We start from the raw sequence: 19,911 nt of genomic DNA on the forward strand, positions 1-19,911 counted from the left end.
TATCAGTCCCTGACAAAAGTCTTGTCGCTTATCCATTTTGTAGAAACAAAAGCTTATAACCTGACTTTAAATTAATCGATTGGTTTTAGAAATGTCTCATATGAAGCTAAAACCCTCCCAAATTATGCTCAATATACTAAAATAAATTTGCTTCACTGAAGAAAGATTGATCATTTAATGAACACAGAAAGGTCAGATTTTGGCAAGACAAAAGTCTTGTGGCCTTGTCATATGATGCACCCAATCCTAGATTACAGCCTCACCTGTGATCAGTTACTGATCAATCAGTTAGTGTTTGTGTATAAAAAGAACCCCAGCACACCAGACCTTCACATCAACTGCAACTTGACCTCTGACAACATGCCTAAGATCCACCCTGAGACCAAAGCGTTAATTATCAAGAGGCTGAAGACCAGATCCACTGCTGAGGTGGTGACACCTTCAATGTGTCTCAGCGTCAAGTACAAAGAATAAGAAAAAGATCTGAAATGACTGGAGATGTTTTTGACAAGCCCAGGTCTGGCAGACCCCGCAAGACAACTGCTCGGGAGGACCGTTTGTTGATTTGAAAATCCAAGGTCAGTCCCTTTTCCACTGCAGCAGACTCCACCAGGCCTGGTCACCTCAAGTCCCTGTGTCAACCACAACAGTTTGTAGAATTCTGTCTCGAAATGGCCTCCATGGTCGAATCAGTGCACAGAAACCAGCACTAAACAAAAGGCAATTAAAAAAACGTGTGGCATCTGTTTTAATCAGCAGTTATGTGAACAGTGAATAGTCTACTCTTAAAGTTAATCTAACAAAAGGAACAAATGAATTATGGCAATAATAAATTACTTCATGTTTTGTAAGTCACTTGTCTCTCTGTCAATTAATGAACCTGTGAGCCTTTTAGTTTAGTAAATTTTGTTTTTAGTTTCTGGCGTTGTTGGTTTTATGTTAATTATATTACTTTGGGGTTCTCTTACATACTCCTCCCATATTCCCCGAGCGCCATATATATATATATATATATATATATATATATATATATATATATATATATATATATATATATATATATATATATATATATATATATGACCACTGAAGATTACATACACAAAGACACATGGGAATAGAAAAGTACTATGATTTAATGCTGAAAATCTCTATTGTCTGTTTTTTATTATCCTTGTGGTATCAGACGCAATACTGAGCAGTTGAGACCCACACTTGCAGCTGCTTTTCCTCCTGTTTGCTCTGTTCTTCTCTTTCTCTTTAATCTGTGGCGTCTCTGGGACGTCAAGTTTCAGAACAGGACGAGGACGAGGAGGGCATCTGGACACCTGCAGGAGACAAAGGGGAAAGGGTCTTCAGAATGGTCATTTAGATTTTTTTCAGGTGCGAAAGTGGAGCAGCAGTGGCAAAAACCGTCAGTGCATCTTCAGGCAAGACACTTCACCCTCACTGCATAGTATGAATGTGGTATGTGTGAGTGTTGTGGTGGTGGAAGGGGTCACTAGTGCAGATTGGCAACCTCACCTCCATCAGTCTGCCCCAGGACAGCTATGGCTACAACAGTATTTTACCACCAGAGAGTGGAGTAAATGAATAATGCACCAGAGTTACTTTAATGCTTTGTTGTTGTGTAGTTGTATTTGAATTCATATTCACTGCTTTTTTCTGACTGTTCCAGTGTAGTTTCCTCATCACACACAGACCTGGAGTTGTGTTTGTTTCATTCACACATGTTTAACACACAAACTCTGCAGATTTAGAGTTAGAGTTTAAAGTTCTTCTCTCAAACAGAAAACACTCTGTTCCATCTTGTGATGTCATGTAGTAATACAGGGAGTGCTCCACTGTGTTTTTAAACTTCATACACCTTCACTAGAATCAGCTGAACAATTTCAGTGCTGGACTTGTTAATCTCAACTGAACTAAAGGTAAAAGGAACTTAAAAACTACAAATTCATGACATCACAATGTGGAACAGAGCATTTTGAGGTTTGGAGATGCGGACAGACTAATTGTACAAATTCCCCTCATCTTCTTCTCCCTCTTTGGCTCCTCCCATTGTTTAGTGAATTAGAGGCTTTAAGGGGCCAGCTCACCTGCTGGCCACAGACTGTAGAAAGACTAAAGTCCAATCAATCAATGAACCTGCCCAGGGACGACAGAAGCAAAGTAGCACTGGTGCTACAACCTGGTACAATACATCTCTCCTGTTGAGGTTCAGGTATATTGTGCACTGTCCCTGTCTCATTAAATAAATACTCAACTAAACTAAAAAAAGGCCATCACCTTGAGTGTTAAGCTCCAGTCAAATGAAGCTCATGAGGGTAGCAGTTACACAAGGGAATAGGAACTTATGGACAAAATAGGGACAGGTTAGCTATGTCCATAGAGTCTATGGTTGGCTCTTTGTCTGGAGCTGGCGTGGTGGAGCTCTCCCTTCCTTGTATGAAGCAGTGCAATAATGACAAAGAGTTTGTTCTTTTCATTTATTTCTCCATGTTTGTCTTTACCCCCCAAGTTGTGACTTTAATTCATATTTGTTTGACACAGTTCACTGTCATTTACTGATTTACTTTCTCCTTTAGACCAAACCACTGTCCCACTCCTCTCCTCCCAGCTCCCACTAAAGCCCAGATAATCCACTCACCAAATGTTTCAACTGGACTTTGGTTGCTGCAGTTTCATTTGTTCATTTGGTTGAAGTCACTGCCTGGAATCGTTAAGGATAATTTAACTGTCTCATAATTTGTTTCACTACGAATAAAGGATTAGTCAAAAATGTAAAAGAAGCAAAACAACTCCAAAGTGTAGTAGTTTTCACTTTAATCGCCTTATAAATACGTACATTTATGATCTTTTTAGACATTCTTGATTTTGCACAAAGCTGGTGGAGGTACAGATGAAGACAACAGAACAGGGAGTTGGAGTCATACGAGCTGAATGGAGTCTCTATACATGCAAAAATCTGATGACATTTTTACTTTAAAAGAATTTAAAAGTGCACTGGTTAAGTTTTCTGCTGGAAGCACCCCCGATTGTCACTATAGACATATTTCATTAATTGGAATGTTCCACAGTATGGCATTAAAGAGAGATCACACTTAAAAAGGTTTTAGAGGTTATCCCTGCATGTTTCAATAATCCTGCGATCTCTCTTGGGCCGTACTTGAACCTTCCATACAGTGAGCAGTAGGATTCTGTCCAATGCTCCGCCCACAAGCCAACGTCATCGGGGCATTTCAGCAGCATTTGCAAAACTATAGAAGGTAACAAACATGTTCTGTATCTGAGGAGAAGACCTGTTCACTAGAAGACATATGTTCAGTGTAGTTTTGAGCAATAATAATAAACAAAGATGGACAACTTAAAAACAGTTGAAAATTCCAGGCAAAGCAATCACATCCCCAGGGAGACGAGCAGGCAGCAAACCCCCACCAGAAAAGCTACACAGTGCTCCTTGAAGCTGGATTTGAGGCATGTTTCAGGCTGCCGTACTTGCATACAGTATCTTAAGGCATTCAACATTCAATACTTTCCCCACAGACAAATGAGCAGTACAGCAAGCAGACATGCTCCACTGCTTTACACTCAAGAACCGTAATTGATACTTTGCAGTTATTGTCATCAAAATTCCCTGCAGGGATGACGCTAACTAGAGGTACTGCTCTGTCTGAATCTCTTTTTCTTTAATCGGAGTTTTGTTTTAACACAATCTGACCATAAATAGGTCACTGAAACTAACAGGTGAGCTTACTTATACTCTTTAAGTCAACAGTTTGAGTCACTCTCACCTAAACAGGACCATGAACACTCGGACTGATCCCAGGCTCCTGAAAAGGGGCTGTTTAAAGGTACGCTGTGGAACTTTTCATGTGGAGGATTCATCACCTGCAACTGATGAAAACATTATTGCTTTGCCAAAAATGCCACAGTGTTTGTTGCGGCTCTCGCTGAAAGATCAGGAAAACATGGAGTGTCATGGTGACCACTTGAATCTGATTGGTCAAAGCACTTGTGAACTCACAAATATTGCAAGAATCGATCTCGCTGTGCAAGGTTAATACTGTGAAGCATTTCAGGCAAAGCAATAACATCTCCATGGAGATCAAAAAAGTTACACAGTGAACCTAAAAACAGTGCATGGTGACTGTTGAACATTCCACCACAGACATACATGTAGTCCCCCACAGCATGATGTCACTGCAAAGTATCAACATGTTCTTGTGATTTTTGAAGCAATTTTATCACATAACATTGAACACCCAAAGGTATAGAAAAGTTCTGCTGGATTGACTCAGGGCTTGAAGCTACAGTTTAAGGCACCACAGCACCATCACAGTGAGTCCGAGGGGAGCGGGAGAGGGCACGGGTTCCAGTGAGTGTTCAGGGGGGAGAGGGAGGGGTCACTTGTCCTGCATCTTCTCCAGGATGGGCACGATCATGTCAAACTTGGGCCGCTTGGCTGGGTCCTCATTCATGCAGATCTTCATGAGCTTGCAGATGTGTGGGGAGATGCCAGGCGGAATGGTGGGCCTCAAGCCCTCCAGGGCAACCTGAGAGAGCAAACACAAATAGAACTGTTAAAGCAACTGTAGGTGAGAGTTTGATTCCATAAACACGACACAAGTGTGTCCACAGATACGATGTAAACACGTGCAAATCAAATATTTTGATATTATAGTTTAGTTCTACAGTTTTTTATTAATTAATTACAATTTACAAAAACATTGAACATGATGGACATGTTTTGTATGCTATACTTTGGTGCTTTGGCTCTCAAGAATGTATCTAATCAAAGCAGAATGAACCTCACATCAGTCTCTTGTTTGAGTTGCCACTTTCAATACTCAAATCCAGTGTGTGATCTGATGGTTTCTCCCTAAACACAAGCACCTGCACCAGTCATGAGTCAGTGCTAGTGCAGCCTCTGCAGCTCAGGGAGGGAATTCGGGAGCTTCACATGAGTCCTGTCCATACACTGAGAATGACACAAGTCTGGCAACCCAGGATCAGCTGTGATTGTAACATTTTTAAATTGTAAAGATCACTGTGATTGAGTTTGTATATAGTTCAAATGTACAACACCAGTGGATCATTATGTTATTATTTACACATTTGAAATATCAATAGTCATCTAAAATCACTTCCTTAAAGAAACAGTCCGCAGACTGCCACCTTAGACAGAGTCAGTGTTATGGATTTATTTGGGCCAGTGTGTACATGGCTCATATCTCGCCCTCTGCGGACAGACGCCCTCTGCAGACAGACGCCCAGGCATCTGCACAGACACCTGTCTCTGGACTTCTGGGGCGCTGTCTATATAAAATGTAATGTTTGTTGTGTGGCTGCCTTTCTGGACTGTCTGAAGTGGAGAGGTGGATTTACTTAATTGTCCAGACTAAAGGAAAGCAGTGAGAGGAAGGTTTGTCTATCTGTGACACACACGGACAATTTCTCGTGTCTCCGTTGGAGTGTAACCGCCCGTGTGAGTCTGGGGCCACACATACTTATCTCTACATTCACACATACGAGCTGACACACCCAATTTGCCTCAGAGATACAACTGGAATGATTTAATAAAATGATACACACTCAAAGGAAACATGGATACTACCTTTAAAACGAATTATTACGTTAATTAAAGCTGGCTCCTTGGAAGGCCATGCTCACATTTCCACATGTTATGTGTGTGGAGTTATGGATCATTTCCAACACATCCATAACTCCAGCAACTCAGTGCACATCAGCACAGCTAATGAGCAGCTCATGTTTTTTCATTCATACCAACATGACTAAACTACACTACTGAATGCTACGCATATCAGTGACTGAGAAAATAAAATTGTAGAAGGAAGTGAGTACACCACAACTTGAATTTTGTCAATTTTGCATAATAATAATAGGTCTCCTTTAAAAACTGTGAGAGCACAGGCAACACACAGTTCCTTTACGCATAGCATACTGCAGGCAGAATTATAAAACCACAAGTGAACATGAACTTCTAAGATGAGCCCTACGTAGAGTCGAGAGGCTCAAAAATATAACCACAGCCAATATATGTAGACTAGAGGAGAAACGGAGGGCTGTCTAATCATGGCTAAAATAGTCCTTGTGGAGCTGTTGCTGAAACAACTAAACTAAACTACTAAATATTGTGCAGGGAAGTGCATACAGTCTGTATGTAGTCTAGTGGCTGTGCGCTCTGTGTGGTCCAGACCTTCATGCCTATCTCCATGTTGGACAGATCAGCGAAGGGCACCTCTCGGGTCACCAGCTCCCACAGCAGGATGGCAAAACTCCACATGTCTGCGGAGCGCCGGTTTATCTCCTCTGGTTTCTTCTGGAGGGCTAAAAACAACAGGATTATTTTAATACGCAAACAATAAATCATATATATTGTGTTAGTGTAACTGTTGAACGGCAGCCACACTGTAATGAATATAAACAGAGAGAGAGAGGGAGAAAGAAAGAGAGATACTTTATTAATCCCAAGATAAATTTAAGTTTTGCTGCAATAAACTGTTGCAACATTTCCACTGCGCGTCTCAGTGGCCTTTCATAAACAATACAATACCTACAATAACTATTTTTATAATGAAAGGACCTGTACCCGATTTTAATTTATACTTGTCAAGATAATTGCTCGTTAGGTCATGCATGATATAGTAAGAAACTGCAAAATATAATATTAATTTTACAGCATTTTCTCAGGTAATAACCAGCACAGAAGCTACAGACAGGGTCACCTTTCTTTGTCCAATCTGGCAAACTGTTACTGAGAATCATGGGAAACCAACTACCTGACACTGACACCTGAGCAAATAGTAGCAGAGGCAAGAAAACTATAAGAAACAACTACAAAGACCATCCCAGACAGCTGTTTCTTTGTCATGGTGTAATATCACAGCGGCAGAAAGGACTATGTGGGTGTGGCTAAAATTAATCACGCCTTTAAAAATAGTATGTTGAGGGTATTAGAGTATATTTTTGTGCACTGAATTTGATTTGGCTACAAGTAATCAGGATTAATATGTTTTCAAACTTGTTTATATTTGCTCAACCAACATCTCACCTTATGATGGATATTTTATACAGGTTTTATTTTTAACTATGATATATATCATTTTAAGGTAAAATGACATCATCTTCCAAAAATCGGTCAGAACACTAATTTGAAGTCAGAGGTTTCAGAAAATATATAACACTGAGATATTGCATGATTTACACTTTGTACAATGGCTGGTTGAAAAATAGTGATTATAATGGAAGTCAATAGGACATTTTTGTGCTTAAGGGCCCACAAAGACATTATCTTTCCTAGAACAAATTAGAATAGTCTAATATTGAAAACAATGGGGAAATGTTAAAAAAACAAACAAACAAAAACAAAGATGCATCACTAGAAGAAGTTATGCAAGAAACAAAAGTCAAAAAGCACAAAAATGTGTGTGTGATTGGGGTTAAAATATGTTTCTGACTCATGGTTTACAATCAGGTACAGGCCCTTTAAGTTGCATTGTTTTGAAGTTTCCTTTCTTTTAGTGTGAATGATCAGAACAGATGCAGTATGGTGAAATGGTGAGTGTATCATGGAGTGTTAGGAGTCGTCTTTATGTTACGGCTCACCCTCAGGGGCCACCCAGGCGGGGGAGTACATGCGGCCGGGGCACTGGAAGGAGAACTTGACGTCTGCCATGCTGATCCTAGCGGTCATGTCCTCATCGAATCTACGAGGAACACCACAGAAGCATATGATCAGAAGCAGAAGAGCCCAGGTTAAAGAGTGTGAAGGAAACCAGGCCACTATCCACCACATTACACATCTAAGCCAGTGCCATACAAAAAGTACTTTAACATTGTCAAGTCATATTTCACAACTTTAAATGTACTGTATGTGCATTAGTGCTGTCATAATACTACAGTTTCAAACTTGCTTTTAATAGGAAGGAATAGACTCAATACCGATGATGATAATAAAAGACACTCTTTCTTTAGACAGTAAAATGGAATTTTCAACATTAAATAATAGTACTTTTAAGGTAAAGTATTTTCTTTACCATGTGGTCTTATATGTGTGTAGTCCCTCAGTGGTCCTGGTGGGTTTCATAGTGTGTCATGGGCATATACTAGTCTATGTGCTCTTCTACTTTTCAGGACAGCTTCATTTCTGTCCTGTGAATGGGACTTTAGTATTGATACCTGCTCCTGTGAGTATCTAGTATCGATACTAGTTTTAATCAAATTCGATACTAGTTTTTATCAAATTATGGTCAGAGTTTCAATACTTTTGACAACTCTAATGCACATGGGTCCGGTCAAGTGGTAACGGAGGGAAACAGGGGCAGATTTTTGACATTCAAATAGCTCTTATTCAGAAACTAGAGGGACTATTGAAATAAGTAAAGTATCAGAATGTAGGAAAGAGTTAACACTCCAACAGGGTCAAGTTAAACCTGTGATATTCTTTCAAGTTGTTGACAAAAAATAAAAAAAAATCTCATGTCGGTAACGGAGGGAATGAAATATGCAGCACTTTTTGGGCAATAAATCCAAACAGTGATAACTCTTGGTTCTCACTTACATATCCTTAACAAACTGGTTTGAATATTTGCTTCATATAGTTTTCTACCATATTGTACAAGATTAGGTTGAAAAACCTCTTTTTGAGTCACGAGATTTTTTTTTATTAAGAAAGGTCATGGTAACGGAGGGAAAAGTAACGGAGGGAAAATTGTGCAAACAAGTAGAAGGTGCAGGATTTTACATCATTTGTCGCTTTTTTCTTCCGAATACTTTAATATTACTTCAAAATGAAAGGAAACTATTTCTATAAAATATGTCAGTCCTTCCAAGCTAAATTTTTATCATTTTAAATACTTGTTTTTTTAATCATGTCCCTTCATCAACAGTTCAAAGATGGAATAACACAAGATATGATGAAATACATCCATTTATTTACATGATTTGCAGGTCTTTGAAATTTGGGAAATAATTTTTGTTCCATGTTTCTTACATGGTCTGTTTAAAACGTATGGAACTTTAGAACCAAAAATGGTACAGAAAAAAGGTCAACAGTTTCATAAACTAGAGTACATATGTATCTGTTCAATACATTTTTATATCAGATGCATTAACTTGAATTTTTGGCCTTGCTGTTTACTTCTGCTTAACCGGGCCCATATGAAAAAGAGCATTTTTCAGCTATTTTAGAGACTAAATGTTTTGAGACTGCACAGCATTTTTAAGTGTAATGCTGCGTCACGTAGACTGGGACTGTCCCACATTTCCTCAGCAGAAGTACAGTGCACTCTGCAGGGGCATATGCTCACCACGTCTGCCATACTGGTAAAGAAAAAGATTCTCACCATAACGCTTTTGCTGTTGAGATAGTGCCGTGGGATCATGGGTTCAAGTGTGTGTAAGAAGGCCATTCCACAGGCGATGTCCAGAGCAAACTTAACGGCTTGTGTCTGGTCCACCACAAAGTCTGAAAGAGGAGCAGAGGTGTGAGGAGCAGTTAATAGCAGGGGGCACTACCACAGTCCTGTGCGCAGACTTGTGTGTGGAGATACTCACTGGTGCCCTCGTGCAGCACGTTGTACAGGGAGCCGTAGGGCATCCAGTGGGTGATGATGATGGGGTGAGGGGCAGGGGGAGACTGGCATGCTCCCAGCATGGGCAGCACATTTGGGTGGGAGAATATCCTGGAGACGGAGCGAAGGGGGCAGACAGAGGGCATACACACAGAGGGCACACACACCGAGGGCATACACACAGAGGGTATACACACACAGAGGGCACACACACACAGAGGGCGCGCACACACAGAGGGCGCGCGCACACACACACACACAGAGGGCAGACAGAGGTAGTGAAGGACAAAATCAAGGCTTGGGAAAGACTAGTAATAGTAAATCAGCAGCCGTAGTAGGGCTGTAGAGCTTAACTTGCTTAGTACATTTATCGATAGATTTAAAAAAAAATTTTTTTTTACTGGCATTATAACGATTTGGGGGTGAATCGTAGGTTTATTCTTCCTGTACTCCTGGTAAATACCTAGTTCACAACACTTTTCTGTAAATAGATTTATTTTTATGTTTGCAGTGCAGCTGTACTGACCGTAGAATACAAATATAATGGGTTTGGTTTAACGAAGTAATGCCAACAGGAAAACAACAAACAGTGTGAGAGTCAGAGTACAGACTAAAGAAATACCTGAGTTTGGGATACTCCTCATTAAAGTCTCGGCTTTTCCGCGTTGTCCAGTCTCGAACTTTAAAAACTTTGACTACGATCTCATTGCCCTGCCAGCGGCCCTGCCACAGCTGCATAGAAGACAGTACGAGGCATTAGGAGTCCAAACTTAGGAGGTGCCATTTCTATTTAAATGTATTTGAACATGAGGTGTAAAATGGAAAATATAACAGTGCTGAATTGTTTGTCAAATTTCTCTGACAATACTTTGCCAGAAAAATTAACACTTTTAAATAATTAGCATCATGTGTATTGTTGGAAGAACAAAATATTGTCACACATTTTTCAGTTTGATAACACTGTTATTAAAACACTAAATATATGCATACACACAAATGAAAAGCAAAAAACTTTTTTTTTCTACAATTTCAATATTGTTTTGAAGTTTCAATTCTTGTCCTCTGTATTATGTAGTGTGGCATTTGTAAGCAGGTTATGCCAGTGAATGAATGAATGGATTCTTATGGGTCCATAAAGCCTGAGTCCACTGCATGATTTAGTTTGTTCTTATAAGACTGTGGGATGTCCCTAAACCACATGGGGAAATCGTATGACACCACACAGACTCACTGTGCCATGATGCACATCATCAGTCGTGCCTACAACCACAGTTTTGTCAGAGCGAGTATCAGGATCAGACAGCTAAAATCATGCAGTGGATGTACAGCTTCTGGTATCAGAAAATGTCAGATGTGATGTACCTCTCCAGACTGGTTTTCATTGATTTTGGCCAAAAGTGAGAGCTGTTTGTAGTCCACACCGGCATGTTTGTTTAGCGTGCCATTACCTGAAAAAGGACAGGAGCAGAATAGAAATTAGATCCATTTAACTTGTGACAGTGAGACTAATGCAGCTATGGAGACTCACGTGGCCGGGTCCTGGTCGTGCCCTTCCAGAATGTGTCTTTAAAGGGGATCTTTGCCATGCTCTGGCCCAGCTTCTCTGCCTTATCTGAGGAAGAGGAGGAAAAAGTTATGAAGAAAATCCAGCATGATGAGACAGGACAAAGTAAATGGTTGGAGTTGAGTACCTGTGAGGAGCTGGCGTAGGTGGGGCTTGGCCTTGTCCAGTGGAGTTTCCCCATATTTGTTACAGATGCTCACCTGGGCTCCATTTGTCACAAGGTCCTGGAGGACCAAAGGGAGTCAACAAATGACACTTATGTATCATAAAGGAACATAACACCTTCAGAAACCTGTATTATGAAGTTTGATTTAATCGGCTTTATCTAGAATATATTAGGCTGAGTGTAATCTGATAGTGATACCAATATATGTTTATCATGAATTGAAGTTATTTATTTCATTTATTTCACTAGCTAGGACCACGCCAACAACAACATAGTGTGAAGAAGTTTATTGATAATGTACGAAGCAAGGCAGAGATGGCCGGGTTGAGACTATGGGTGGGGGCTCCGTCTCAATCTGCAATTGGTCCAGCCGGAACGGGACCCCCCTTGTAGGGGTCTTATGACTGAAAGACAAAATAGGGGATGGGAGGGTGGAGTCGAGTTAGCTGAGACAAGCTGGGATGATGGGAAAGGCTGCTACATATAGACTTCTGGGAAATTCGAGGCGTGGTCGAGGTGAGTTGCGGTTCGCTGGTGAGAGGAGAGGGCGGCTGAGGCGTGGTCCTGCTCCTGAATCTCACATAATCAGATTAACTACATTTATTTTATCCTTTCTTTTTTCCATAAACAACTGATTTTTCATTGACAGAGTAGATATTATAAATAAAAAAAGTCAATTTTTAACCAGATAGATCCTTTTTAGCCACAATGTCATTCACCCTCCAAAACTCCATTCTCATCCTTCACCACAAGAAAAGGTCTGATGTGGAATTCATATTTCAAGATAATGAGAAAACATCATTCATCTTAATTATAACATTATTAGTAATTGTATAATCATTAATATTGAAGGTGTAGGTATGTTTAATGTTTCTGAAATGTTGGTGTTTATAAAAATACAACATGAAATAATATCCTTAGTAGTCCACAAATGCCCATCTTAACACTGGACATAAGTTACTAACTATATGGATATACAGTGGAATTCTATATCTATAATTCTTTTGCTATATCAAGTTGATATTGATATTGTTGATTGATGATTGCACTTTCTTTGAGCCTTCTGCTTTAAAGCTCTAGCATAGACTGATTTCCTTCCAAGTGATTATGTTTAAGACGAGTCATGAGACAGTACTTTTACTCTATATGAAGCCTTAATACTGCTTTAGCGTCAGTCCACTAGGGGTACTACATAAAATGTTGTACACAGTTCTACCTAACCAGTATGTCATGCTGTTTCTTAACACACATTTCAAATAAAGACATGTGTACTGACTAAAATATCAACAGAGCTTATGCACCAATGGCAACTCACGACTGACTGAAAACAATTACTTAAGTACACAGATTCAGTGATTGTTGCAGCCTATTAGGTTGATAAGAAACTACAGATTGGTCAATCTCAATCTCATCAGCAAATTATAGGCCAGTGTGGTGATCTTTCCACTGTCAATATACTTTGTATGATTCTGAATGTTAATGTGGCTGCAGTCATGCAGGTATATTTAGATCAATTCAATACAAGTACATATGATGACCACATTTTAAATGCATCTGAAGAAACTTTATGAGGGAGGCCATCTCATTTTGAAAATCAATTATGATTCATTGAAGTATAAAATATTTAAGGTCATAGATTTTGAAAATCTACAACCTTAAATATTTGATCATTTGAAAATTGTAAAATATATATTTAAAAAAAACTAAAAAAAAATATATATATATATATATTTTTTTTTTTTAACTGTAATTATTAACTGTGAGGAAACAAGTATAATAAATTTTGAAAGTTGTTTAAAAAAAATATGTCTAAATGTTAAAAACTAAATAAAATGTATATTGCTATACACAGCAGACCTACAGTTGATCTACCAAAAGAAAGTGTAGGCACTTGAATTATTCTGAATCAAGTTTTCGTGAGAACGAATCAGCTTTACTGGGTAAACCACACAGAACTGATTCTCACAATGATGACCTGGGATATTGCAATAAGGGTTTTTTTTTTTTTTTACATTTCTCTACATATGCCTTTTACCAGTACTGCAGGACAATGCATCAGCAGTGTTGTCCAGCAGAGGGAGCCCTCACCTCGGCCACCTGGTCCTGTCCCCAGAAGCAGGCATAGTGCAGGGCTGTGTTGCCGTGCTCGTTGGCTGCGTTGGTGTCTGCTTTGCACTGGATCAGCTGAGCAGAGGAGAGACAACAGTCAACAGTCAGTTACAATATGCACACAGTGAATAACAGAGGAGGCACACGAATCTGTTATTCCCCCAGAGTCTAAAACAAGTTGAGCAATAAATGTATATAAAAATATACTTTTTGTTTGTTTGTATTTTGTATACTGTTTGTTTTGTTTGTATTATGATATAGCTATAACTTTTTAGAGCTTTATTTATTTATTTATTTTTTTTTAGCATTTCTGGATAAGTAGATGCAACATATTTATACCAAAAAGTGTTCAATAAAGTTATTCAAGTAAGGCTTGCCTGTGTCACCATAGTCTAAGTACATATAAACAATACTGTTACTATGAAATTTGTTCAAAATTCTCTAGTAACTAATAATGTACAATTAAAGTGGGATTAACCACCTAAACTCCTCCTACAACCACATTTCAAATACAGCTACTAAACTGGGCAGTACCTGGAGGACTAAGAGTGAGGGGGTCTGGAGGATTAAAGAGGCAAGTGAGGGGGAAGAGGAATGGGGTCTTAGGGTGTAAGGAACATTGTGATTGGTCCTACAGGTATCCATACTTCAAACTTGGCCTCTACAGCTAGCCCGGTGTATGTACAAACATCTCGCTATCATCAGGGCAGTCCTGTGTGATGTCACCATCTGCTGTAAATTGCAGAGGCCACTGAAGCCAGCACACACTTAGCTAAGGAAGTCTTTTGACCAGAAAGCTGCAAATGTACCTAGTTTGCACTAGAATTGGCAAAAAATGAGTAGGAACAGCAGATAGTGCTATTAAAACACCAGTTAAGTAGCAGATAAAAGTGGATTTAGTGTTTAGATCCACTTTAAGCAATAATTTCACAGCCCTAACAAGTGCCAAGTGTTTTCTGTGGGCACATACCAAAGGCATTCAGACATGTCTAATATTAAAGAGCAGCTGAGCAGGCACCAGCAGCTCCACAGCCCAGGGATATACACAATACACAAGCAGGTCCAACTCAGATCAAATCAAATCAAAATCACTATTTGAATCTAGGGTTGTCAAAAGTATCAAAAATCAGATACTAATAATACTAAAACTAGATACTTATTTGAGCAGGTATTAATACTTTAAAAAAAGTCCCATTGATAGGACAGAAATGAACCTTTCCTGTAGAGCTTTAGAATGTTGATCTGTATCAGAACAAGTAGAAGAGCACATAGACTAGTATACACACATGGACACTATGAACCTACAGCACCACTGAGGATTACACACAGATAAAACCACATGGGAATGGAAAAGAAAGTTCTGCCATTTAATGTTGAAACTCACATTCTATTGTCAAAAGAAGAGTGTTTTTTTTTAAATTATTATTATTATCGTGGTACTGAGTATTGAGTCTATTCATTGGTGCCAGATCAAGTTTGGAATTTTAGTATGGTGGCCACTCTAACTAAATCGTCTCAATTTAAAGTTGAGGTTGAAATGACTTGGGTGATACAGTACCGGTAGTGTCCACTGCAGGAAACTAAATGTCATGTTCTGAAACGCCCTCCCGGTGTCTCCATAGAAGCTGCTTGAGCTTAATTTTACTTTACTCCTACTTGAGTCCATTTTTTTGGCTACTCCACCCACCTCCAGACTCTGATATTAAAACACGGAAATGCTGCTTTTCTGTTGTTTCATATTAGCAGCTGTGGATTTAACAATGCCCTCTGCCCATCAGTGAGCCGAGCCCTGCGGAGTCTATCCCTTTAGCAATGATTAGACATTACAAAGACACTTGTGGTTCAGTTTTGACAAATTGACTGTGCTATGTACACTTACAAAACAGTTGAAAAAATAGCCTTCCTCTGTCCCCAGTATTTTTAGCAGCACTACCTGGAGCTGTTATCACTGAATCGATCGCAGACACAGGACCACTTTGTCATGATGGAGAGAGGGCTGTTCGTGTGCACAGTGAATCCTGCTGCTCTGCTCAAACTTATCAGATCAACAAGAACAGGCAGGACTCCTGATCTGAAGGCGGACCATATCAGTTCTTTGAAAAGGCTCAGCTTGGAAAGTAGACTCTTATGGATAGTTTAATCTAGGGCTGCAATACTGAATTGAAATTGCAGTTTGAATTGGCAAATCTCAAAGGCTGCGATTTTAGAAGTACTAAAGCTTCCTCCACAAACATCTCCTGTCATATTCTGCATAAAAATGGATAACCCTGCAATTTTATCTGTAAAAAACATGTTCTGAAATGTGATTCTTATATGAGTTTGCCAGTTCAGATTTCAGTCTTTTTGTCAGTTCTTCTGGGCATATTTAAATGTGAACTTTGAACAGAACCCTGTTAATAAACATAAATTACAAATTAAATCAAAATTGCTATTTGAAAATTGATATTTTTCCCCTAACTAACTGGAGGATTTTCTAAGAGCTATACACTGGCTCTTCACTAGTCTCCATCTCAACCCAAAAGTATCTGGTTTAAGGATAAGCCTACTGCTTCTTTGAAGGTAAAAAGAAAAAAAGAGTCTTGTTCCACATTGTGTTCCAAGTTGCTTTTTGATTGATTCATGCATGTTTGAGTTAAGGGTGTGCAAAAACACTGAGATATCGATATATCTTATGAGTCACTGCATCGAATCATGAGAGCCCTGTGATTAACAGCCCTATTTATAGTGATCCTGTAGTGTCCTGCATTTAAGGTTTGAAGGCTCAGAAAATGTTGGTATTCTCAAACACTGCTCTGTTCTTGTTTGCAATATATATGTGTAGGTCAAAAATGTCATGTAGCAAATGTTCACCTTTTAAAACATGGCAAAGAACATTTGCCGTGGTGAAATGCCACTATGAAGCCTCGCAGTTCTGCACTTTTGAATAGGAACTAAACATGGATCTCTATTATTTACATAACAAAATGTAAAATAATGATGTACGTATTGTAGTTTAAAGGAGACATTTTGTGTAAAATGGATTTTTCAGAGCTTTTAATCATATTATAGTAGTTTCTTGTCTCACTGGCCATCTGAACTTGTAGTTACACTGATTCCTGCATGAGTCATCTTTATGCTCCTGTATTCATTGCTCCAATCTACAACATTCACAATCTAAACTTTCACTTCTTAGTGCTTTTTTCCTAATCTATAATACGTGTAGGATTCAATTTGCCCAATCACATGATGTGCAGCTATCAAGCAGAAGGGATTACTTATTTCGTAAGTGATTTCACTTCAGTCATAGTTTTATGTGAAATGTTTGTAACAGTCTATTAAGTACATGTTACTTAAGTTGTTATGGGAATCTTTACACAAGTTATTAAAAATGATTATGTAAAGTACAGTACAAGACTGAAGAAAATAAATTACTAATGGAACAGGCAGATGTCAGCTCCCACTGAGCTCCACAACGCAGAAATCAGTGAATTTATTTCTTTTATTAAGTTGTTTAAGATAAATATTGTGATATAAAATGTGCAAAATACAACATAATGATCCTCTTGTGGCATAGATTATAACTATACAGTCCCTGACAAAAGTCTTGTCGCTTATCCATTTTGTAGAAACAAAAGCTTATAACCTGACTTTAAATTAATCAACTGGTTTTAGAAATGTCTCATATGAAAGCTAAAACCCTCCCAAATTATGCTCAATATACTAAAATAAATTTGCTTCACTGAAGAAAGATTGATAATTTAATGAACACAGAAAGGTCAGATTTTGGCAAGACAAAAGTTTTGTCACCTACAGAAAATTGAACAAATAATTTACTTCAAATACAAAAATATGTTGCATAACGTCAGTGAATGAAGTAGTGGTGCTGTGAGATCCATATTTAATATCTTGTATGACTCCATGAGCTTGAAGGACGCATCCATGCGGTTCAACAATGATTCATACAATTTGTTGATGAAGTCATCAGGAATAGCAAAGAAAGCGTCTTACATGCCTCCCAGAGTTCATCAAGATTCTTTGGTTTTGCCTTCCATGCTTCCTCTTTCATTCTACCCCAGACATGCTCAATGATGTTCATGTCTGGTGACTGGGCTGGCCAGTCCTGGAGCACCTTCATCTTCTTCGCCTTGAGAAACTTTGATGTAGAGATAGAAGTATGTGATGGAGCACCATCCTGCTGCAAAATTTGACCCCTTTTATAGTTGGGAATGTAAGAGGAGCTAATACTTCTTGATATTTTAGGCTATTGATATTGCCTTCCACCCTGCAAATGTCTCGCACACTCCCATACTGGATGGAACCCCAGACCAGGATTTTTCCGCCACCAAACTTAACTGTTTTCTGGGTGAATATTGGATCCATGCGGGCTCCAGTAGGTCTCCTGCAATATTTGCGGCGGCTGTGATGTAATTCAACTGAAGATTAATCTGAGAAATCCACCTTCTGCCACTTTTCCAGTGTCCATCCTTTTAGCAGGCTGTGGGCCTTGGCAAATGCCACACAGTTTTTTAATTGCCTTTTGTTTAGTGCTGGTTTCTGTGCACTGATTCGACCATGGAGGCCATTTCGAGACAGAATTCTACAAACTGTTGTGGTTGACACAGGGACTTGAGGTGACCAGGTCTGGTGGAGTCTGCTGCAGTGGAAAAGGGACTGACCTTGGATTTTCGAATCAACAAACGGTCCTCCCGAGCAGTTGTCTTGCGGGGTCTGCCGGACCTGGGCTTGTCAAAAACATCTCCAGTCATTTCAGATCTTTTTCTTATTCTTTGTACTGGACATCTCAGCAGTGGATCTGGTCTTCAGCCTCTTGATAATTAACGCTTTGGTCTCAGGGTGGATCTTAGGCATGTTGTCAGAGGTCAAGTTGCAGTTGATGTGAAGGTCTGGTGTGCTGGGGTTCTTTTTATACACAAACACTAACTGATTGATCAGTAACTGATCACAGGTGAGGCTGTAATCTAGGATTGGGTGCATCATATGACAAGGCCACAAGACTTTTGTCTTGCCAAAATCTGACCTTTCTGTGTTCATTATTTTAGTATATTGAGCATAATCTGGGAGGGTTTTAGCTTTCATATGAGACATTTCTAAAACCAATCAATTAATTTAAAGTCAGGTTATAAGCGACAAGACTTATCAGGGACTGTAGAGCAGACACAAGTTGCTTGTTGTGTGTGGTACACAGAGCAGTACCTTGCCCACGATGTCGCGATGCCCGTGGCTGGCTGCCAGGTGCAGGGGTGTATCATCTCCTCTGTTCATGACATTGATGCGTGCTCCTCTCATGATGAGCATGTCCACCACACTGGAGCGGCCCTCCCTGCACGCCCAGTGTAAGGGGCTGAAGCCGTGGTCATCTCTGAGGACACAACCACAAAACACTACAGTCACTACAAGCTGGACAACCTAAACACAAACACCCCATATAGCTGAAATTGTCACTATTGTGGTTCTGCTATCTGGATTAATTATGTGGAGAAGAGAGAACCGTCTTTGTTGTTTGAAAATTCCTACCTACAGTGGTAGACCTACAGTCAATTTTCCATGACTTTACGGCACCCTACATGTGTAGAATTTAGCATACTTTTAAATATGAAATGTTAACCCTTTCCACTCACCTTACAGTTTGGTATTACAGTTATTTTATTTATTTTTTAAATTTTTTATTCAAAATACTATCAGTTACTGTTGTGTCTTTTAAACAAAAGGTGCATACGTTTGGACATAATTATAATGATAACTTAACAAAACACTGTGGCGCTGTAATGCATGACTTTTCAAAACTTTTATTGAATTTGCAGAATTCCATAACTTTTTCAGGGCCTATACTGTGCTGTGACCAAAGGCCTACAGCACGAGACTGAGCGGCGATCAAAGCCAGTTACACAGAGCTCTGCTGCAGTGGTGCATACAGTCATGTCTCTGGCCACGATTCTCCACACTGAACCAACTCATGAATGTGCTGCTGTGACTGCACACACTAAATGAGTCTGCCCCAGGGCAGCTATGGCTACAGCTGTGGTTTATTGTCAGTAGGCTTGGATTAAAGAACTATTATTTTTCTGTGTTAAAGGACATTGATTAAAAGTTTGCATTGCTTGTGATTTCCCCCTTTTTGCAACAGCAAATATCCCAACAGAGAACTAAATACAGCATTTCATGACTGAATCCACAGTGAGAAGAGCCAAGGCCAGTGGGACTTCCTGTAGAGCAGCTGCAGTCTGACACAGTCTGCTCTGTGTGAACAAAGGCCACAGACACCAGTGTCTGCACAGTGTCAGCCTTACTGCTCACCAGATGAAGCTTGGCACTAAAATGAGCCGTTTCCTGGACCACTGGCATTTCTTGAACCTGAGAGCAAATGTTTTTTTTTTTTGCATCATTAAATACTGACAAAGGTTAAGTAGTAATAAATGTTCTATCAGAGTCCACAAACAAGCAAATGTGAAGAGAGAGAGTAAAAATGAACCAAAAATAAA

General features: G+C 39.4%; 1 protein-coding gene across 1 annotated transcript in view; it reads right to left on the bottom strand.

Moving 5' to 3' along the window:
* Positions 1-2,806: 2,806 nt before the first annotated feature.
* The window catches only part of LOC110172714 (integrin-linked protein kinase), a 32,375-nt gene continuing 15,270 nt past the window's right edge, over positions 2,807-19,911 (bottom strand). Inside the window, exons 3-13 of the mRNA XM_055166775.1 lie at positions 18,626-18,791; positions 13,412-13,507; positions 11,285-11,381; positions 11,122-11,205; positions 10,956-11,041; positions 10,216-10,325; positions 9,577-9,704; positions 9,365-9,487; positions 7,627-7,725; positions 6,218-6,348; positions 2,807-4,553 (exon numbers count right to left, since the gene is read on the bottom strand). Coding sequence (XP_055022750.1) covers positions 4,404-4,553; positions 6,218-6,348; positions 7,627-7,725; positions 9,365-9,487; positions 9,577-9,704; positions 10,216-10,325; positions 10,956-11,041; positions 11,122-11,205; positions 11,285-11,381; positions 13,412-13,507; positions 18,626-18,791 — 1,270 coding nt within the window. The 3' untranslated portion in view covers positions 2,807-4,403. The remainder of the gene's footprint in view (positions 4,554-6,217; positions 6,349-7,626; positions 7,726-9,364; positions 9,488-9,576; positions 9,705-10,215; positions 10,326-10,955; positions 11,042-11,121; positions 11,206-11,284; positions 11,382-13,411; positions 13,508-18,625; positions 18,792-19,911) is intronic.

This window comes from Boleophthalmus pectinirostris, unplaced genomic scaffold (genome assembly GCF_026225935.1).
Source record: "Boleophthalmus pectinirostris isolate CB_2022bp ecotype Guang Dong unplaced genomic scaffold, ASM2622593v1 HiC_scaffold_9, whole genome shotgun sequence".
In the NCBI taxonomy this organism is placed as follows: Eukaryota; Metazoa; Chordata; class Actinopteri; order Gobiiformes; family Gobiidae; genus Boleophthalmus; species Boleophthalmus pectinirostris.